Source organism: Neoarius graeffei, chromosome 26 (genome assembly GCF_027579695.1).
Source record: "Neoarius graeffei isolate fNeoGra1 chromosome 26, fNeoGra1.pri, whole genome shotgun sequence".
In the NCBI taxonomy this organism is placed as follows: Eukaryota; Metazoa; Chordata; class Actinopteri; order Siluriformes; family Ariidae; genus Neoarius; species Neoarius graeffei.
The window spans coordinates 24,247,144-24,270,939 of NC_083594.1; the positions used below are offsets into that span (position 1 = coordinate 24,247,144).

A 23,796-nucleotide genomic window follows, 5' to 3' on the forward strand; every position below is an offset into this window, starting at 1 on the left:
ACACTTTTTTATATACAGTGGGGCAAAAAAGTATTTAGTCAACCACCAATTGTGCAAGTTCTCCCACTTAAAAAGATGAGAGAGGCCTGTAATTTTCATCATAGGTATACCTCAACTATGAGAGACAAAATGAGAAAAAAAATCCAGAAAATCACATTGTCTGATTTTTAAAGAATTTATTTGCAAATTATGGTGGAAAATAAGTATTTGGTCAATAACAAAAGTTCATCTCAATACTTTGTTATATACCCTTTGTTGGCAATTTCAGAGGTCAAATGTTTTCTGTAAGTCTTCACAAGGTTTTCACACACACTTGCTGGTATTCTGGCTCATTCCTCCATGCAGATCTCCTCTAGAGCAGTGATGTTTTGGGGCTGTCGCTAGGCAACATAGACTTTCAACTCCCTCCAAAGATTTTCTATGGGGTTGAGATCTGGAGACTGGCTAGGCCACTCCAGGACCTTGAAATGCTTCTTACGAAGCCACTCCTTCGTTGCCCGGGCGGTGTGTTTGGGATCATTGTCATGCTGAAAGTCCCAGCCACGTTTCATCTTCAATGCCCTTGCTGATGGAAGGAGGTTTTCACTCAAAATCTCACAATACATGGCCCCATTCATTCTTTCCTTTACATGGATCAGTCGTCCTGGTCCCTTTGCAGAAAAACAGCCCCAAAGTATGATGTTTCCACCCCCATGCTTCACAGTAGTTATGGTGTTCTTTGGATGGAACTCAGCATTCTTTCTCCTCCAAACATGACAAGTTGAGTTTTTACCAAAAAGTTCTGTTTTGGTTTCATCTGACCATATGACATTCTCCCAATCCTCTTCTGGATCATCCAAATGCTCTCTAGCAAATTTCAGACGGGCCTGGACATGTACTGGCTTAAGCAGGGGGCACTGCAGGATTTGAGTCCCTGGCGGCGTAGTGTGTTACTGATGGTAGCCTTTGTTACTTTGGTCCCAGCTCTCTGCAGGTCATTCACTAGGTCCCCCCGTATGGTTCTGGGATTTTTGCTCACCGTTCTTGTGATCATTTTGACCCCACGGGGTGAGCTCTTGCATGGAGCCCCAGATCGAGGGAGATTATCAGTGGTCTTGTATGTCTTCCATTTTCTAATAATTGCTCCCACAGTTGATTTCTTCACACCAACCTGCTTACCTATTGCAGATTCAGTCTTCCCAGCCTGGTGCAGGTCTACAATTTTTTTTCTAGTGTCCTTTGACAGCTCTTTGGTCTTGGCCATAGTGGAGTTTGGAGTGTGACTGTTTGAGGTTGTGGACAGGTGTCTTTTATACTGATAAGTTCAAACAGGTGCATTAATACAGGTAACGAGTGGAGGACAGAGGAGCCTCTTAAAGAAGTTGTTACAGGTCTGTGAGAGCCAGAAATCTTGCTTGTTTGTAGGTGACCAAATATTTATTTTACTGAGGAATTTACCAATTAATTCAATAAAAATCCTACAATGTGATTTCCTGGATTCTTTCCCCCCATTCTGTCTCTCATAGTTGAAGTGTACCTATGATGAAAATTACAGGCCTCTCTCATCTTTTTAAGTGGGAGAACTTCCACAATTGGTGGCTGACTAAATACTTTTTTGCCCCACTGTATACACACACAGTTGCAATCATATCATATACACCGGGGGTGGCCAACCCGCGGCTCGCGAGCCGCATGCGGCTCTTTGCCCGGTGTCATGCGGCTCTTACGTTCATATCAAAGTTTGTGATTTTTTTTTTTTATGTGCGTTTTGCTTGAGTTCAGTATGGTATTTTCGTCAAATGCATCTTCGCTTTGCTTGGGTATGTTACGGAATCTTCAGGTCATGTCAAATGTGCATGTGCGTGAGATACGCTACGTTCACACTGCAAGGCTTAATGCTCAATTCCGATTTTTTTGTGAGGTCGTTCACATTAACAAATATATGTGACTTGTATGTGATCCTCAGTATGAACGAAAAGCGACCTAAAAGTGTTCCGCATGCGCACTGCAGGATACGACGACGTCACACGCAGTGAGCACGGCCAGTGTTTACGGAAGTAAAACCGCCCGGTTGCGGTATGACCCATCCAATCTAGCTTGAATAGCTGCATCCCCCCAAATGGAAATCAGCTCCCTAACCTCTGCGTCCTTCCATTGAGAAGATTCAGAACCTTCACAGCCCGAAGCGTCCCTCGCATTGATGTCCTGCGCAGGGGCGCAGATACGTTTTTTGAACTGCGGGGGACAAAAAACTGGGGGGGACAAAGCTGCCAGCAAACCAACCCCAACCCCGATATGCCTGTCAAACTTGTTGTTAGTAACCATAGCAACCAAGCTCGAGCTCGCAACCTGTGCAGTCTGCGCAGCTCAACCAACCGAATATCAGTCTTTGTTTTGTTTTATGTGAGTTGTTGCAACTATATGTATACACTGCTGTGCACCTCAATAAACCGAATGGTAATTAGTCTTTTGATTTTTCCGTGAGGTTTGCCTTATGCAAAGAAAGACAGCATAGACGTTTTTTCCTCCCTATAAGTAGGGGGGACCGAACGAGGTGAATTTAAATATGACTCGTCCCACCCTCTATCTGCGCCCGTGATTATGCGCCATGTTGTTGTAACTTTTTTGAGAGACCCGCCGCCTACTTCAGCGCAGAATAGTGACGTTTGTGGCTTGTTGATGACGTGTAAGTCGGATGAATGCGACCTGGCGGTTCAGACTGAAGTCGCATATGAAAAGAGCGGATAGGAATCGGAATTAGGACCACATATCCAAACGGCCTGGGTCGGATTTGAAAAAATCGGATCTGTGTCGTTCATATTGTCAATAAAAGATCGGATACAGGTCACATATGGGCGAAAAGATCGGATTTGAGTCACTTCAGCCTGCAGTGTGAACGTAGCCTTTATCGCTAAGTTTTTGGGCAAGGTGTATCTTGTGTCAAGTAGCCTCTCAAAATGGCAATGAAAAAATGCACAGCAAAACTAAAATATGAAGACGAACATAGGACATTTTTAACAGAGTAGGAGAGTTTATACTTTTTTGTTGAACGTAATGGCAAGCCATTCTGCCTTATATGTCAGTCGTCATTAGCTCATTTCAAAGCTTCCCGCCTCCCTGAATAAGCAAGGAGCCAGATATGCAACACTAATTGAAAACCTGCACGAAAGCTTTGTAACCCGGTTCCGTGATATACAACTGAAAAGGCCACAGATTACGTTCCTCGTCGACCCATTCGATGCGGAGATGGACTGTTTGAAAGCCCTGCTTGTCACAGATGAGGCTGCGGCTGAGTTGGAGATGATCGATCTTCGTGAGGAAGACCAACTGAAACCTGTTTTGAGGGAAGGCACCATTGAGTTTTGGAAAAGTGTGCCATTGGAAAAATACCCGAATGTGAAACGGGCTGCGCTTAAGATACTGTCAATGTTTGGGTCAACATACGTCTGCGAGTCTGTGTTCTCTACCATGAAACATGTGAAGTCAAAGCATCGTTCTGTTCTGACTGACACCCATGTGAAAGAACTGCTTCGAGTGGCAACGACGGAATACAAGCCAGATTTGAAGAGGATTGTTCAAGGCAAGGAATGTCAGAAGTCCCACTAAGCAACATGCATAGTAAGTGCACACAATATTGATTGCTGTAAATGACTGGCCTGTGGTATTAGTACTGACTGAAGGAGTAAATTTCTCTCATGTTGGCGTGTGACATTTACTATTAATCTGGCTGAGCAGAGGTGCGTGAGCGTGTGCGTCTGTGAGAGAGAGAGAGAGAGAGAGAGAGAGCGAGGGGGGCGATGTTCATGTGCGGTCATGTGTATGGTGTGGCTTTTTTTTGGTAATGCCATGAGTCCCACTAAGCAGCATGCATAGTAAGTGCACACAGTGTTCATTGTTAAAAATGACTGGCCTCAGCCTGTGGTCTTAGTACTGTAGGAGTAAATATGTTGGTGTGTGACATTTACTATTAATCTGGCTGAGCAGAGGGGTGTGTGTGTGTGAGAGAGAGAGGAAGAGATGGGTGATGTTCGTGTGCCCATGTGTATGATGTGGCTCTTTGCGGTAATGCAGTAAAAAATGTGGCTCTTGGTCTCCAACTGGTTGGCCACCCCTGATATACACACACATGAATACTCACGAGAATGGGTAACATATACAATTCTGTGCACACTCATACACACAGTCATATGCATATTTATGCATACACACACTCACAAGTATGCACTCTCATGCACACGCAACATCTATGAGCTCTCTCTCTCTCTCTCTCTCTCCCTTCCTCTGACACACACACACACACACACACACACACACAATAATAGTGACCTGCCATCATTGCATTTTGTTGCAGACATATGAAAACTCTGCATGTACACACACACACACACACACTGCAGACACAGGAAATGTACATTTTCACACCTTTGAACATTTGATGAATATATGACGTGACTGTTTTGTTGGGTGGCGGAATGTCCTGGGTTGTGGAACCACACGTGCGAGGGCCCGTCAAGGCCGCTAGCGGCTTTAATTATTATTATTATTATTATTATTATTAGGGCCCAAGCACCGTTGGATGCGAAGACCCTATTGTTTTTTGAAGGATTATTCTTCTTCTTCTGTCGCGCTTGGCTTTTTTTTGAGGCATTTCCCATGCACGAAAACTCATGAAATTTGATACACACATCAGTCATTGTAACCACTTCTCAGCCACAGACGTTTGGCCCCGGGCATGGCCCAGGGACTTCATAGTGCCCCCTAATGTCATGGAGTCCTTGGATTGGCATATAGTTTCAGCTACGCATACCAAATTCAGGGGTGATAGCGTTCCGGCGCCGCGCCGGATTTCCAGCGTACCGCGGCGCTGGAAAAAAAAAAAATCTAGTTCGCCCATTATCCTGTGTCATTCTGAGATGCGCAGATAGACAGTAAAGGGAACGAATTCCCTTTACTGTCTATCTGCGCATCTCAGAATGACACAGGATAATGGGCGAACTAGATTTTTTTTTTTTCCGGCGCCGCGGTACGCCAGAAATCTGGCGCAGCGCCGGAACGCTATCACCCCTGCAAATTCAGTACATATGTAGTTCGTCCCAAGATGAACAACTTTCGTATATACATTGCATTAGCCACGCTCGACAGAAAGTGAGGTAATTGGGCTTATATGCGTTTGGACACATGGTCATTTTTAACATAGTACTCCTAGACAGTTCATCAGATTCATGTCAAACTTGGCAAACATGATGCCAAGATGTTGCTGATGTTGAATTGCGAAGGGATTTTTGATATGTTGTAATATGTTGAAATGGCAATATTATGAATTTTAATACTTGCCACATAAACAGGAAATGTCATGAAGTCATAATACATTTAATGATTTGGCTGAAATCATTCTCTAATAATCAGGTTATTAGAGAATGTGATTATTATGACATCTAGATGCCCAATATGCCTGTCTGGTATAGCACCACCAACTGGCCAAGAAAAGAATAGGGTTTTGAATATGTGTGTTTTTTGACACATGATTAATTTTAACATGCTCCTCCTGGACGGTTCATGAGATTCATGTGAAATTTGTTATATGTGATGCCAAGATGTTGCTGATATTAAATTGTGAAGGGATTTTTGAGATCTTGTAATATGTTGAAATGGCCTTATGATTTTAATATCTTGCCACATAAACAGGAAACGTGTCAGAAAACCACAGTGCATTGACTGTATGGTCGGACACTTCTTACTTCAATAGATATTATGATTATGATGATAACCTGACGCCCAATGGGCCTGCCTGTTATAGCGCCACCACCTGGCCAAGCAGGAAATGTGCCAGAAACTGGCAATGCCTTAAATGATTGATCTGACACTTTACAAAATATTGTTGTGGCAGCAGGGGCGTGGTCAAGCGCCGGTCTGTGACAGGAGGGCGGAGTCAGGGAAGGTAAGTGGCAGAATCACTACACCTGAGGGCAATTAACCTGTGTTTGTGTGTCTTCCCAGTGACCGCGCCCTACTTAAGGAGGGAGAGTGAGAGCAGAGGGAGGTCTTCCCCGAACCAGACGCCAATTCTGTGTGTGTGTGTGTGTGTGTGTGTGTGAAATTCGAAATAAGTGTTCACTGAAAAGTGTAGCAATAAAACGCTGTACCAACCTGAACTCTGTCCTGCCGTCTTCTGTGCTCCACCCTTGTACGAGAACTGCTACAGTGGTGCTGAAACCCAGGACCTGGAGCGCAGAAGCCAAACAGCCCCATGGAGTCTTCCCCGTTCACGTCCTTGCCACGGCCCAGCAAAGCCAGCACCAGGCGCTAGTCACTCTCCGTAAGGGGCAGGAACAGCAGTTCGAGGTCCTGGTGTTGGCCCAGCAAGAGGATCAACAGGCGTTCTGGCACCTCCTCGCGTCAGTGGGGTCTACCAACGCTCCCACTGCGGGCCCGTCCCCCCTCACCCTAACAAAGATGGGCCCGCAGGATGACCCCGAGGCATTTATCATGCTCTTTGAGCAAGTCGCGGAGACCTCGGGGTGGCCGATGGATCAGCGCGTGGCGCGCCTCCTCTCCCTGCTAACGGGAGAGGCGCAGCTGGCTGCGCTGCAGCTCCCTGCCGACCGCCGGCTGGCCTACGCAGACCTTCGCCGGGCCGTCCTCCAGCGTGTGGGGCGCACCCCCGAACAGCAGCGCCAGCGCTTCCGCGCTTGGAGGAAGTCGGCCGGCCGTTCGCATTTGGCCAGCAACTCCGGGACGCCTGCTGGCGGTGGTTGAGGGCTGACAACCGCGACGCCGAGGAGATCATTGACCAGGTGGTACTGGAACAGTTCATCGCACGCTTGCCAGCAGGAACCGCGGAGTGGGTCCAGTGCCACAGCCCGGCGTCGCTGGATCAGGCCATCGAGCTGGCGGAGGACCATTTGGCGGCTGTCCCGATGGCAGGACAGCAGACAGCCTCTTCTCTCTCTCCCCCCCCCCCCCCCCTCCTGTGTCCCGTCCTCGCCCCATTCCCCCACCGCGGGGGCCGGTGCCACCCCAGCCGGCCCGCCGCACCCGTGGTGCCCTCCTGTTTCTCCCTTCTGTGTCTGTCTCTCCCCCCCCCCCTCAGGTGAGTGAGCCCCAGAACACCGGTGCAGAGAGGAAGCCCGGGCCGGTTTGCTGGCGCCGTGGGGAGCTGGGCCACCTCCAACAGCAGTGCACGGCAATGGAGGTGGGCGCGGTGGTTCGGATCCCTGACGCGCCAGGAGCTGCCCTCGATTGGGCCGGAGCGTATCGCATACCCGTGAGTATTCAAGGGGATACATATCAGGCGTTGGTGGATTCCGGTTGTAATCAAACCTCAATTCACCAAAGCCTGGTGCAAAACGAGGCATTGGGGGGAGCACAGGGGGTGAAGGTGTTGTGTGTGCACGGGGATGTTCACAGCTACCCTTTGGTGTCGGTCCACATTGTTTTCCGAGGGGAAAAATTTATAGTAAAGGCGGCGGTTAATCCTCGCCTCACCCACTCGATAATTTTGGAGACTGATTGGCTGGGATTCGGGGAGTTGATGAGCCGTTTAGTGACGAGTGGGTCCTGCCATACGTCAGCAGGGGGAGGTCCCGGTGTCGCCTTGGCGGGAGCAGCTGTCACAGGGCCGTCTACGTTATCTCCGCGTCAGAGTGAGGAGCCACAGGCTCCTCCTCTCTCTCTCGGGGAATCCCTTGCGGATTTCCCGTTAGAACAGTCACGAGATGAGACTCTGCGGCATGCGTTTGACCAAGTGAGAGTAATCGATGGTCAAACGCTCCCGCCGAACGCCACCCCGTCCTTCCCCTATTTTTCTATTATGAAGGATAGATTATACCGAGTGACGCAGGACACTCAGACGAAAGAGCAAATCACGCAGCTTTTAATTCCAAAGAGCCGCCGAGAATTGGTATTCCAGGCGGCTCACTTTAATCCCATGGCTGGACACTTAGGGCAGGATAAGACACTAGCCCGAATAATGGCCCAATTCTATTGGCCGGGGATTTGCAGCGATGTTTGTAGGTGGTGTACGGCGTGCCGCGAATGCCAGTTAGTAAATCCAGCGGCCATTCCAAAAGCGCCTTTGCGCCCTCTACCATTAATCGAGACCCCGTTCGAAAGAATTGGGATGGATCTCGTCGGGCCATTAGATCGGTCAGCACGAGGGTACCGCTTTATATTAGTTCTGGTGGACTATGCAACGCAATACCCGGAAGCAGTGCCTCTGCGCAATATCTCAGCATGCAGTATTGCGGAGGCGCTCTTCCGCGTTATCTCTCGAGTTGGAATCCCAAAAGAGATTCTAACTGATCAAGGCACCACATTTATGTCACGGACACTGCGCGAACTGTATGGGTTATTGGGGATTAAGCCGATCCGCACCAGCGTGTATCACCCACAAACGGACGGTTTAGTTGAACGGTTCAATCGCACCCTCAAGAATATAATTAAAAAATTCGTAAGTGAGGACGTACGTAATTGGGATAAGTAGCTCGAGCCCTTGTTTTCAGTGTGAGAGGTCCCCCAAGCCTCCACGGGGTTCTCCCCATTCGAATTATTATATGGGCGTAAGCTGCGCGGCATTCTAGATGTGCTGCAGGAAAATTGGGAGGAGGGACAAAGTAAAAATGAAATTCAATACGTTATGGACCTGCGCGCAAAACTCCACACGCTCACCCACCTAACCCAGGAGAATTTGCGGCAGGCCCAAGAACGGCAAGCCCGCCTGTACAACAAGGGTACGCGCCTTGGGGAGTTTGCACCAGGAGATAAAGTACTCGTACTGTTGCCCACATCGAGCTCCAAATTGATCGCCAAGTGGCAAGGACCCTTTGAGGTCACACGGCGAGTCGGGGACGTCGACTACGAGGTGAGGCGAACAGACGGGTGGGGCGCTACAGATTTACCAACTCAATCTGCTTAAACTCTGGAATGAGGAGGTCGCCCGTGGTGTTGGTGTCAGTGGTTCCGGAGAAGGCGGAGCTGGGGCCGGAGGTTCAAAAAGGGGCATTGGCGTCACGTACCTCTCCAGTCCCCTGTGGAGACCACCTCTCCCCGACCCAACTCGCAGAGGTCGCCCAGTTGCAGACCGAGTTTTCGGACGTGTTCTCGCCCCTGCCCGGTCGCACCGACCTCATAGAGCACCACATTGAGACGCCCCCAGGGGTGGTAGTGCGTAGCCGCCCTTACAGGCTACCCGAACACAAGAAAAAAGGTGGTTCGGGAAGAACTCGAGGCCATGCTCGAAATGGGCATCGTCGAGGAGTCCCACAGTGACTGGAGCAGCCCGGTGGTCTTGGTACCCAAGGCCGACGGGTCGGTCCGGTTCTGTGTGGACTATAGAAAAGTCAACGCGGTGTCTAAATTTGACGCGTACCCAATGCCTCGTATTGATGAGTTGCTCAATCGACTAGGCACGGCTTGCTTTTATTCGACACTGGATTTAACAAAGGGTTACTGGCAGATCCCCTTGACTCCACTATCCCGAGAAAAAAACGGTCTTTTCCATACCGTTCGGATTACACCAATTCGTCACACTTCCTTTTGGGCTGTTTGGGGCGCCTGCTACATTTCAGCGGCTGATGGACAGGGTCCTCCGCCCCCACGCCACTTATGTGGCTGCCTACCTCGATGACATTATTGTCTATAGTAATGACTGGCCGAGGCACCTCGAACATCTGAGGGCCGTCCTTAGGTCGCTGAGGCGAGCGGGTTTCACAGCCAACCCAAAGAAGTGTGCGATTGGAAGTACGGTATCTGGGCTTCCACTTGGGCAACGGGCAGGTGCGTCCCCAAATTAACAAGACAGCAGCAATTGCGGCCTGCCCGAGGCCCAAGACCAAAAAGGGGGTGAGACAGTTCCTGGGGCTGGCTGGCTATTATCGTAGGTTTATACCTAATTATTCGGACGTCACCAGCCCGCTGACTGATCTGACTAAAAAGGGGGCACCAGATCCGGTCCAGTGGACGGAGCAATGCCAGCGGGCTTTCTCTGAGGTAAAGGCTGCACTCTGTGGGGGGCCACTTTTGCACTCCCCTGACTTCTCTCTCCCCTTTATGTTGCAGACGGATGCGTCGGACAGAGGACTGGGGGCTGTTTTGTCCCAGAAGGTGGAGGGGGAGGACCGCCCCGTCTTGTACATCAGCAGGAAGCTGTCGGTGCATGAGGGGCGCTACAGCACCATCGAAAAGGAGTGCTTGGCGATCAAGTGGGCGGTCCTCGCCCTCCGTTACTACCTGCTGGGACGCCCTTTCACCCTCTGTTCGGACCACGTGCCCCTCCAGTGGCTCCATGAAGGATGGCATGAAGGATGCCAACGCGTGGATCACCCCTTGGTATCTGGCACTCCAACCCTTTAATTTCAAGGTGGTCCACAGGCCGGGGGCGCAGATGGTCATGGTGGACTTCCTCTCCCGTCAAGGGGGGGAGTCGGCTGCAGGCCGCCTGGCCTGAGTCGGGCGGTGGGGGTATGTGGCAGCGGGGGCGTGGTCAAGCGCCGGTCTGTGACGGGAGGGCGGCGTCAGGGAAGGTAAGTGGCAGAATCACTACACCTGAGGGCAATTAACCTGTGATTGTGTCTTCCCAGTGACCGCGCCCTACGGAGGGAGAGCGAGAGCAGGGGGAGCTCTTCCCCGAACCAGACGCCGATTCTGTGTGTGTGTGTGTGTGTGTGTGAGAAATTCGAAATAAGTGTTCACTGAAAAGTGTAGCAATAAAACGCTGTACCAACCTGAACTCTGTCCTGCCGTCTTCTGTGCTCCACCCTTATACGAGAACCGCTACAATTGTGTATTATGATATTCACATGTGTAATTCAGATGCCTAGCACAGCGCCACCATCTGGCCAAGCAGGAAATGGGCAAAAAATGTTCAATTCATTGATGGATTGATCTGAAACTTTACAAAATATTGGATATTGTGATTCTGATGATATTGACACGTCTAAATCACATGCCTAGCACAGTATCACCATCTGGCCAAGCAGGGAATGTGCCAAAAATTTTCAATGCTTTGACGGATTGATCTATGACATGCCTGACATAGCGCCACCAACACACATGCACTCGTATACATGTAGCACACACATGCGCGCGCACACACACAGTTGCAATCATATACACACACACGTGAATACTCACGAGAATGGGTAACGTACAATTCTGTGCACACTCATGCACACAGTCATATGCATATTTATGCATACACATACACTCTCTCAAGTATGCACACACATGAGCACTCTCTCTCTCTCTCTCTCTCTCTCTCTCTCTCTCTCTCTCTCTCACACACACGCGCTCGCGCTCTCTCTCTCTCTCTGACAAATAGATACACACACAATAATAGTGACCTGCCATCATTGTGCATTTTGTTGCAGACATATGAAAACTCTGCACGTGTATACACACACGCACAAGAAAGCTAAGATGACTTAAGATTGCGTGAGATAGAGATAAGGAGGAGACACATATATAGTTTTGTACATGTATATGTCCATTTTCACACCACAGAAACGCACATACACAGTCTTTGTCTGTCTATCTCTCATCCGTCAAGCAGTCATGGCATTTGACACATGCACATCACCTTTGAACATTTTGATGAACATATGACATGTTTTGTTGGGTGGTGCAATGACCGGGGGGGGGGGGGGGGGGGGACATGCAAACTCCACACAGAAAGGCCCCAGTCAACCACTGAGCTTGAACCCAGAACCTTCTTGCTGTGAGGCGACAGTGCTAACCACTACACCACCGTGCCACCTGGTGTGAGAACCCTTTGCTTTAAAAAATAACAATAAAATAGTCTCAGGCACAATGAGTGCAGTTTTATAAGAAAATGAGCTGTAGGTTTTACTAAGCATCTTGTAGAATCAGCCACAGTTCTTCTGGACACTTTGTCAAACTTGCTTCTTAATTGTGCAGCAAAACCCAATAACCTTCATGAACCACACGTGCGAGGGCCTGTCAAGGCCGCTAGCAGCTTTAATTCGTTATTGGTTTTTTTTTTTGGTATCTGGTTAATGTTGCTAATAAGGGCAACTAAGCTTCATGTCAACTGCAAATGTAAGTCATCACACAATTGCTTTGCATAATTTATCCTTTTTACACAATTTCTTGAAATAGAGTGCTGTGAAAGTCTTAGGAATCCTGTTTTTTTTTTTTTTTACAGACTTTTTTTTTAGATTTCTGTTTACTACTTCATTATCGACTTCTCCATAATCGAATCATCAGTACAAAAACATTTGAGTTCCAACTGTTCGTTTTCCAGCACCCCCCCCAAAAAAAACCCAAACAAAAAAACCCTTAGTTTGTATTTGAGCAGCATATTCCAAAAAATACCACTTTTCAGATTAAAAAAGAAAACTTCATGAAGGTTATTGGGTTTTGCTGCACAATTAAGAAGCAAGTTTGACAAAGTGTCCAGAAGAACTGTGGCTGATTCTACAAGATGCTTAGTAAAACCTACAGCTCATTTCCTTATAAAACTGCACTCATTGTGCCTGAGACTTTTTATTTTTTAAAGCAAAGGGTTCTCACACCAGGCGGCACGGTGGTGTAGTGGTTAGCACTGTCGCCTCACAGCAAGAAGGTTCTGGGTTCAAGCTCAGTGGTTGACTGGGGCCTTTCTGTGTGGAGTTTGCCTGTCCCCAACCCCCCCCCCCCCCCCCCCCCCCGGTCTGTGTGGGCTTCCTCCAGGTGCTCCGGTTTACCCCACAGTCCAAAGACATGCAAGTTAGGCTAATTGGTAGCTCTAAATTGACTGTTGGTGTGAGTGTTGATGGTTGTTTGTGTCTGTGTCAGCCCTGCGATGACCTGGCGACTTGTCCAGGGTATACCCCACCTCTCACCTATAGTCAGCTGGGATAGGCTCCAGCTTGCCTGCGACCCTGCACAGGATAAGCGGTTATGGATAATGGATGGATGGTTGTCTCACACCAAATACTGACTGTTTCATTTATTATGGCTTATTGCTGTGGGTTTTTTTGTTTGTTTTTATAAACTGGTAACATTTTCATTATTTTTTAAGCTAGTTTTGGTCAACAGCATTTCTTTACATATGCATAAGACTTCTGCACAGTACTGTCGTTGAAGGTCCCTATTGGTCAATAGGTACAGTGGGGCAAAAAAGTATTTAGTCAGCCACCAATTGTGCAAGTTCTCCCACTTAAAAAGATGAGAGAGGCCTGTAATTTTCATCATAGGTACACTTCAACTATGAGAGACAGAATGGGGGGAAAGAATCCAGGAAATCACATTGTAGGATTTTTATTGAATTAATTGGTAAATTCCTCGGTAAAATAAGTATTTGGTCACCTACAAACAAGCAAGATTTCTGGCTCTCACAGACCTGTAACAACTTCTTTAAGAGGCTCCTCTGTCCTCCACTCGTTACCTGTATTAATGGCACCTGTTTGAACTTATCAGTATAAAAGACACCTGTCCACAACCTCAGTCACACTCCAAACTCCACTATGGCCAAGACCAAAGAGCTGTCAAAGGACACTAGAAACAAAATTGTAGACCTGCACCAAGCTGGGATGACTGAATCTGCAATAGGTAAGCAGCTTGGTGTGAAGAAATCAACTGTGGGAGCAATTATTAGAAAATGGAAGACATACAAGACCACTGATAATCTCCCTCGATCTGGGGCTCCATGCAAGAGCTCACCCCGTGGGGTCAAAATGATCACAAGAACGGTGAGCAAAAATCCCAGAACCACACGGGGGGACCTAGTGAATGACCTGCAGAGAGCTGGGACCAAAGTAACAAAGGCTACCATCAGTAACACACTACGCCATCAGGGACTCAAATCCTGCAGTGCCAGACGTGTCCCCCTGCTTAAGCCAGTATATGTCCAGGCCCGTCTGAAGTTTGCTAGAGAGCATTTGGATGATCCAGAAGAGGATTGGGAGAATGTCATATGGTCAGATGAAACCAAAATAGAACTTTTTGGTAAAAACTCAACTTGTCATGTTTGGAGGAGAAAGAATGCTGAGTTCCATCCAAAGAACACCATACCTACTGTGAAGCATGGGGGTGGAAACATCATGCTTTGGGGCTGTTTTTCTGCAAAGGGACCAGGACGACTGATTCGTGTAAAGGAAAGAATGAATGGGACCATGTATCGTGAGATTTTGAGTGAAAACCTCCTTCCATCAGCAAGGGCATTGAAGATGAAACGTGGCTGGGTCTTTCAGCATGACAATGATCCCAAACACACCGCTCAGGCAACAAAGGAGTGGCTTCGTAAGAAGCATTCAAGGTCCTGGAGTGGCCTAGCCAGTCTCCAGATCTCAACCCTATAGAAAATTTTTGGAGGGAGTTGAAAGTCTGTGTTGCCCAGTGACAGCCCCAAAACATCACTGCTCTAGAGGAGATCTGCATGGAGGAATGAGCCAAAATACCAGCAACAGTGTGTGAAAACCTTGTGAAGACTTACAGAAAATGTTTGACCTCTGTCATTGCCAACAAAGGGTATATAACAAAGCATTGAGATGAACTTTTGTTATTGACCAAATACTTATTTTCCACCATAATTTGCAAATAAATTCTTTAAAAATCAGACAATGTGATTTTCTGGATTTTTTTTTCCTCATTTTGTCTCTCATAGTTGAGGTATACCTATGATGAAAATTACAGGCCTCTCTCATCTTTTTAAGTGGGAGAACTTGCACAACTGGTGACTGACTAAATACTTTTTTGCCCCACTGTATATAAATCAAACTACTTGTCTGCATGACGGCCCCTTAATGATAATGTGAGTAATTGAAGCCACTTAAGCTAATCTTTCAGATTCTGAATAACTTGACACAATTTTATTAAGTGTAGTGATTTAGTGGTGTTAATGACTATTTCTGAATCAGTGTCTCCCTCATAGTTTATTTCTAGTTTCCACAGATAACCTGGAAGCACGTTACGAACTGTGATTTCATACAACATACAAATGATGACAAAATTATTTCTTCATGCAGTGATGTGGAGCTGGCACCCATCAGACTACAAGGACACGGATTTCCTCATCTCTTTTTGCTTTGTGATGAAGCTGAATGAGTTGCAGAGTGTGAATGTGGGACTGTTTGACCAGTATTTCAGAGTGGTGGGTGAGTAGAGATCAGTAGTAGTAGTGTACATGATGATGTGTCCTGCACTGCTGTACTAACCGTTTTGAACTAGGAAGTGGAATTTTATGTTTGGAACGCGGATGAGTGAATTGATGCAAATAGTGAAATGTTCCAGTGTGGTTCTAGGAGATGTGGGCGATATTGGAACGCTGCTTGACAAATCAAATTGGTGGACCAGAACTAAGCAAAACAAGGAAAAGGAAGAAAATTGTAAAAATTAGTACAAGGACAGATTTAATCTGCTGCTTTGTAATGCAAGTACTGATTATAATTTGATACTGTTGATACTCTCGGGTAAGCATATTAGGACGTAATTTATCACGATATTGACAGACATATCGTCTAGCTAACAGTAGTAGATAAAGGCTGAGTATGAGAGCATATTTTATGCAATAACTTAACAACAGTCTAGTGAAGGAGGTATGGCCCCTGTGCCTGTCAGTCCCAGGACAAGTGTATGCTTAATCTGAACCACTAATTATGCTTCCATTATGATTGTATATGCATCATGGCTACCGCCCATCATGATTACATGATATCACGGCAGTGATTTAGATCTGATTTTTTTTTAATCAACTCCAGTTAAAAATAAAACACATTTTATGTGGTCCAAAATACTTAATACATACCTGCCAACCTTGGAAAAAAATTTTGAGTAGCAACTTATCGCGGCGGTGCAGCGCAGCACGGCGTGAGGTCAGGCACATTTGCTGATCAGTATTGATTGTAATGAGTGAGCATGTGAACAATGTATTACTAAGCACAGAGTTCCCACTAACCACCATATCTAATTATTCAACATACAAGTAGACTATGAAGAAAACAAGAACTCCTTTAATGAAAAGGCATGAATATATTTCCAATGCTTTCACCAAGACATTTGGCACAAGGCAACTGTGCCCAAAAAAATGTCCTTTATACAGACCTTAAACTTAAAGATAAGGGATAAATGTACTGCCTTTGGCATATTGTGTCTTAAATACATTGGGAATTATAAACAACAAAGAATCCCAAATCGCATGCTATGTCCCCTTTGACATTTAGCATTATATTGTATAGATAACAGAAAAACCAAAGGACTATAGCCTATGTCTTTTAAAACAGACGCCGGCAGTCTGCAAAATACACACACACACACACACACACACACACACACACACAAACACACAAAATCCTTTTTTCATAAATTTAGTTTTGACCGTAAGAGATTCTGTTGCTCCTCGCTACACTTTGAACTAGGCTACACTAAACATCGAACTAGGCTACACTAAACATCGAAAGTGAATATTCCAGAGTACCTATATAAATATATTTTTTCAACATTAATATTTAGTAAATGTAAACTGATAACCACACAGAAAAATTTACTGAAAATAAATTATAGGCTACTCTGGCCTATCCAATAACATAGCCTTTATAATATTCATATTCACTGACCTGGCCTAATTTAGAAAAAATAATGGCCTATGTATAGAAATACAAGCATTTCTATGTTAGCAATATTATTACCTGTATTTCCTTGATGGCTAATGTCAAAATCATAATTGTACACTGTGCAAAACGCATGATTAGGCAGTTTAGAGGTGCAGAGGCATGGCCATTGATCTTGATACTTCGTTAGGAACTTCTGAGGGGCATAGACTCGCTTCTTTTTAGATTTGCTTCCCTCTCTCTCTCTCTCTCTCTCTCTCTCTCTGTCAGTATCCTCATCTGACGTCATGTGTATTATTAACTGCAAGGCACACACACATACAAACACACATCATCATCCACCACACACACTTGCGTGAAAACACTTGGTGCGCTGCTCATTGAATCTCACATGCACGAGTAGCCTAGTTCAGAAGATTTTAACGCGTCTATCGGTTGACTGGATAGAAACGTCAGTAAGCTACTATATTTTCACTTTAGGCTATGCAATATTTTTTGGATTGAGAAGCCTGGGTCAAATATCAAAACAAGCTGGAACAAATATTTCCTTCAGATAAGGCGGAACACTGTGCTTTGAACTATGACGTTAGGACAGTTGTCCTTGCTTTATTCACAATACCCTTGCCCTGCCCATTTACCTTTGAAACGGTGTTTAGCACCGTCCTCCCTTGTAAAACCAGTCACAGTATGAAGATCGACCGAGAGGGATGAAAGTCAATTTTGTTACTTTCATTTTGACGGCTCCTCGGCTCTCCACTTAGCCTCATAGCTTAGGCCTATTTGAAGTGTTTAAAACTAGCGCTGTGATTGGTCGAAGTCTTCTTTTCTCTACAGGTTGGTGGTCAATGCGGTTACACCCATAGACGAGTTGCCTAGTGTGCAAATGCAGACAGTTAAACCGGAATATTAAAGATCTTTGAACTCAAAGCCATCAATGGCTTTTTGCGTATTTTGAAGTGTTAAATCGTAGCAGCGTAGTTTGATGTCTAAATGCGTATCTGCTACGCAAAATGCGTAAAGGTTGGCAGGTCTGATAATATACGTTGAAATGTCTGAAGCTAAAAAGATGATACCTGACATTAAATGTTAATCTTTTCTTCAACTCCTTTTCTCTTTACTTTATTCTTCTATAAAGGGTCCTCTCCGGAGCACATCATCTCATGCGTGACCAGAGACAGCTACAGCACACACCACTTTCTTCAGCAGCTGATGAGTGTGCTGTCTTTGCTGGAGAAAGCACCCTCACCAGAACCCTCAGACCAAGACTTCTACACACAGTTTGGCAAGAAGAGCACAGGTAGGAAATTTATCTCGGCCAAATCAGTATAATTTCTTACAAGGGTAGTCTTTATGAAACTAGTATGTTCAGTGTCATGAATTTGAGTAACATACAGTACCAGGCGAAATTTTGGACACACCTTCTAATTCAATGTTTTTTCTTTATTTTTATTAATTAAAAGACACTTCACGTCTTAAAGTAATGATGGATGTCGTTTCTCTTTACTTAGCTGAGCGGTTCTTAACATAATATGGTTTACTACAGTTGTGGAATTGGGCTATTTACTGTATTTTTATTATTTACTGTTTGATCTCAAATGCATTAAGAAGGCAAGAAATTGCACTAATTAACTTTTGATGAGGCACACTTGTTAACTGAAAAGCATTCCAGGTGACTAGCTCATGAAGCTGGTTAAGATAATGCCAATAGTGTGCAAAGCATGATCAAGGCAAACGGTGGCTACTTTGAAGAATCTAAAATAAGAAATATATATATCTTTTTAACACTTTTTACAATATAATTCCAGATATCTTCCATGTGTTATTTAATAGGTTTGATGTCTTTAGTATTGTTTTACAATGTAGAAAATGGTCAACATACAGAAAAATCTATGTACGAGTAGGTGTGTCCAAACTTTTGACTGGTACTGTATATACCTAATTGCAGTCACCTGCTGAATAATGGCAACAACCCGTAAACAGTGCCAGTGATAGAAAAGCATGTTGGAACATTTTTACTCCCACATCGTCCCACTTGCTGAAAAAATATTTATTTCAGATTGTGTGCTAAACACAAACTGTTGGTTTTTTTGGCGTGACCACTGTTTGGCAACTAAAAAAAAATTCATATACTGTATAAAAGTATATTTTGATAATCACGTGAAACTCGAAAATGATAAAACTTGCACTTATAATAGAAAAATGAAAATTAGTGAAAAATTAATTCATTTCATGAGAGATATTCATTGAAAACATGTGTCTTATCGCGGTTCCCTTATGTGCTGCTTTCTACAACCAATCCTGTGCCTCCTTACGTTTGCACATCTTCGCCCCAACACAGCACAACATGGTGATTTAAATGTCGTAAATGTTATCAGAAGCAGATGATTTTGAAGTGAAATTTTCTGCATTTTGTTACATGCGCACTATGAATTCACATGGTAAAGTTCTTCTTTTTGGCAAAAAGAGTTTAAAAAAATAATTCAATGCGCCACATTGTGGAAAGAGTTAGAAGAAAGATTGGAATGTAAGATCACAACGTAAGCAGACTTTCTTGATTTTGACGGGAGTGGTGCATGTATAAGATGAGATGTGGAAGCTGGGCAAGGCAGCAGAAATGCAGGAATTATGAGGTAGGTTGCATTAGCCTGACAATTTTCTTTGTGATTTAAGGTTTACAATCATTTTTACAGCAGAAAATATTTAGACTGAAACGTGGCAGTCTAGAAGTCTTCTACTAGATTTACTACTGGCAGTAGATCTAGTCTGCTGCTGAATTTTGAATCAAAAGTGGTATAAGAGAAGATTCATTGCATTCTTATGGGATGATCTGCAATTCGAAAGTCTTCATATGTATTGGGATGTGTGTTGTGTGGAATTGGAAAGAGAAAATTCAAGTGTTACGCCATTAGTTATTTCCCCTTTTGATTTTAAAGGAATATGAACCCTAGAGACCTGCATACACCATGTTCCTACAGAGCATTGTAAGAAACAAATTTGTGGAAGTTTGATCAAATTTGGACAATTCATTCAAGAGTTATGATTTTCAAAGTTTCTATCTGGTCCTCATGTATGGCTCCCTCCAGGTTCTTAAATTGGCCGCTCTTCCTGTATCTCATCTCATCTGTAGCTGCTTTATCCTGTTCTACAGGGTCACAGGCAAGCTGGAGCCTATCCCAGCTGACTACGGGCGAAAGGTGGGGTACACCCTGGACAAGTCGCCAGGTCATCACAGGGCTGACACATAGACACAGACAACCATTCACACTCACATTCACACCTACAATCAAATTTAGAGTCACCAGTTAACCTAACCTGCATGTCTTTGGATTGTGGGGAAACCGGAGCACCCGGAGGAAACCCACGCGGACACGGGGAGAACACGCAAACTCTGCACAGAAAGGCCCTCGCCGGCCACGGGGCTCGAACCCGGACCTTCTTGCTGTGAGGCGACAGCGCTAACCACTACACCACCATGCTGCCCCTCTTCCTGTATCTGTGATGCATAAAATAAAATTTAAGACAAGTAACTAATGTGCAATTTTTAAACTTTGTGTGCTTATTCACTATGTTTTCATCTGCGTTTGTGCAAAAATTAAAGTAGTTGCCACCAAGTGGTTACAGAATTCTAAAACTAAGCTCTTTCTGCTGATTGCTTTGTGGTCCAGCTGTTACTTTCTAATTATTTCTGTGGATCACTGGACAGACAAGGGGTTATGTCCAGCTTCTGAATTCTTAACTAGTGGGTGAGCTTGGGCTGTATCTGCCTAGACATCGATCAAACTAGATAAGTCAATAATTGTAGTACAAATGTCCATAAAAGTTTATTAAGGAAAAAGCCTAGTTGTTATTAACATTTAAAAAAATTTTTACATAAAAGGAATACTTTAGTTAATAGGCTATTATATTTTACTCCAAACTTTACAGGTGTATGGGGATGGGTTTTATATACAGTTATGTTCAAAATAATAGCAGTCCCTCAACAGTAGCAAGATAAATCACTGTTTTTGTTAAAATTTCAACCTTTACACCGCAAGCAAGTTTCTGGAGGGTATAGTAAAGGTATAGAAAACCAACAGACCCAACAGGCCTGCCGTGCATGCTACTGATTCTGTGAAATTGAATGATTAGCTGAAAGGGGTGTGTTCAAAAAAATAGCAGTGGTGAGTTCAATTAGGGAGGGCATTGATTTTGTGAAAAAAAAAAAAAGGTGTTAACAGGTGGTCCTTATTTAAGTATCAAGGCAACTGACATTGCATATGCTGGCTGTCCTGCATTGGTCCTGAAAAACCAAGTAAAATGGGTCGTTCAAGACACTGTTCTGATGAAGAGCGGCTTTTAATCAAGAAATGGATAAAAGAGGGGGAAACCTACAAAGAAGTGCAGAAACTTATAGGCTGTTCAGCTAAAATGATATCAAACGCTTTAAAATGGCAGCCAAAACCAGAAAGACGAGGAAGAAAAAGACAAAACAACAACTCGAATGGATCAGAGAATAACCAAACTGGCAAAGGCTCAGCCAATGATCAGCTCCAGGAGGATCAAAGAAGATCTAAACTTGCCTGTGAGTACTGGTACAATCAGACGATGTCTATGTGAAGCCAATCTACCAGCAAGAAGCCCCCGCAAAGTCCCATTGTTAAAGAAAAGACGTGCTGAAGCGGCTACAATTTGCCAAAGAACACATTGACTGGCCTGAAAAGAAATGGCGTAATATTTTGTGGACAGATGAAAGTAAGATTGTTCTTTTTGGGTCTAAGGGTCACAGACAGTTTGTCAGACGTCCTGCAAACACAGAATTCAAGCCACAGTACACAGTGAAGACTGTTAAGCATGGTGGTGCAAGCATCATGATATGGGGATGTTTTTCATACTACGGTGTTGGTCCTATTTACCGCATACCAGGGATCATGGATCAGTTTGAGTACATCAAGATACTGGAAGAAGTCATGTTGCCATATGCTGAAAAGGAAATGCCTTTGAAGTGGGTGTTTCAACAAGACAATGACCCCAAACACACCAGCAAGCGAGCAAAATCATGGTTCCAGACAAACAGCATCCAACTAATGGAGTGGCCAGCACAATCCCCGGACCTCAATCCCATAGAAAACTTGTGGGCTGACATAAAAAATGCTGTTCATGAGGCAAAAGCAAGAAATGCAGAGGAATTGTGGAACGTAGTACAATTGACCTGGGCTGCAATACCTGTTGACCGTTGCCAGAAGTTGGTCGACTCCATGCACCACAGATGCGAAGCAGTTATCAGAAACCATGGTTATGCAACAAAATATTAGTTTAGGATACTCAGCAAAGTTGAATTTTCAAGAATTTCTTGGTTTGTATGGTACATTTTTGAGTTTCCAAAGAAAGATGTCAACACTGCTATTTTTTTGAACATTACATTTCTTGACTTTCTGTGAAATATTATGAAATGTAATTACTTTTTCCAATTTTCTTGCTTTGAAATAGAATGTGCAGTATGCCCAATGCATTTGTGTTCATTAAAGTACAATTTATTTGAAGAATTTTGACATTTACTCGCCTTTTTAAAGACACTGCTATTATTTTGAGCACAACTGTATATACACACACAACCCCGATTCCAAAAAAGTAGGGACAAAGTACAAATTGTAAATAAGAACGGAATGCAATAATTTACAAATCTCAAAAACTGATATTGTATTCACAATAGAACATAGACAACATATCAAATGTCGAAAGTGAGGCATTTTGAAATTTCATGCCAAATATTGGCTCATTTGAAATTTCATGACAGCAACACATCTCAAAAAAGTTGGGACAGGGGCAATAAGAGGCTGGAAAAGTTAAAGGTACAAAAAAGGAACAGCTGGAGGACCAAATTGCAACTCATTAGGTCAATTGGCAATAGGTCATTAACATGACTGGGTATAAAAAGAGCATCTTGGAGTGGCAGCGGCTCTCAGAAGTAAAGATGGGAAGAGGATCACCAATCCCCCTAATTCTGCGCCGACAAATGGTGGAGCAATATCAGAAAGGAGTTCGACAGTGTAAAATTGCAAAGAGTTTGAACATATCATCTACAGTGCATAATATCAAAAGATTCAGATAATCTGGAAGAATCTCTGCATAAGGGTCAAGGCCGGAAAACCATACTGGGTGCCCGTGATCTTCGGGCCCTTAGATGGCACTGCATCACATACAGGCATGCTTCTGTATTGGAAATCACAAAAGGGGCTCAGGAATATTTCCAGAGAACATTATCTGTGAACACAATTCACCATGCCATCCGCCGTTGCCAGCTAAAACTCTATAGTTCAAAGAAGAAGCCGTATCTAAACATGATCCAGAAGCGCAGACATCTTCTCTGGGCCAAGGCTCATTTAAAATGGACTGTGGCAAAGTGGAAAACTGTTCTGTGGTCAGACGAATCAAAATTTGAAGTTCTTTATGGAAATCAGGGATGCCGTGTCATTCGGACTAAAGTGGAGAAGGACGCCCCAAGTTGTTATCAGCGCTCAGTTCAGAAGCCTGCATCTCTGATGGTATGGGGTTGCATTACTGCGTGTGGCATGGGCAGCTTACACATCTGGAAAGACACCATCAATGCTGAAAGGTATATCCAGGTTCTAGAGCAACATATGCTCCCATCCAGACGACGTCTCTTTCAGGGAAGACCTTGCATTTTCCAACATGACAATGCCAAACCACATACTGCATCAATTACAGCATAATGGCTGCGTAGAAGAAGGGTCCGGGTACTGAACTGGCCAGCCTGCAGTCCAGATCTTTCACCCATAGAAAACATTTGGCGCATCATAAAACGGAAGATGCGACAAAAAAGACCTAAGACAGTTGAGCAACTAGAATCCTACATTAGACAAGAATGGGTTAACATTCCTATCCCTAAACTTGAGCAACTTGTCTCCTCAGTCCCCAGACGTTTACAGACTGTTGTAAAGAGAAAAGGGGATGTCTCACAGTGGTAAACATGGCCTTGTCCCAACTTTTTTGAGATGTGTTGTCATGAAATTTAAAATCACCTAATCTTTCCTCTTTAAATGATGCATTTTCTCAGGTTAAACATTTGATATGTCATCTATGTTCTATTCTGAATAAAATATGGAATTTTGAAACTTCCACATCATTGCATTCCGTTTTTATTTACAATTTGTACTTTGCCCCAACTTTTTTGGGAATCGTGTGTGTGTGTGTGTGTGTGTGTGTGTGTGTGTAAATTATATAAATTTTTATATATACATAAATTTTTTTATAAAATAAATTTTTTTTTGATGTG

General features: G+C 44.4%; 1 protein-coding gene across 3 annotated transcripts in view; it reads left to right on the plus strand.

The window, feature by feature from the left end:
• nisch (nischarin) overlaps nucleotides 1-23,796 on the plus strand; it is a 107,061-nt gene that overhangs the window by 76,307 nt on the left and 6,958 nt on the right. For all 3 annotated transcript variants that reach the window (XM_060910929.1, XM_060910930.1, XM_060910931.1), the window contains 2 exons: nucleotides 14,943-15,071; nucleotides 17,659-17,820. In XM_060910929.1, coding sequence (XP_060766912.1) covers nucleotides 14,943-15,071; nucleotides 17,659-17,820 — 291 coding nt within the window. The remainder of the gene's footprint in view (nucleotides 1-14,942; nucleotides 15,072-17,658; nucleotides 17,821-23,796) is intronic.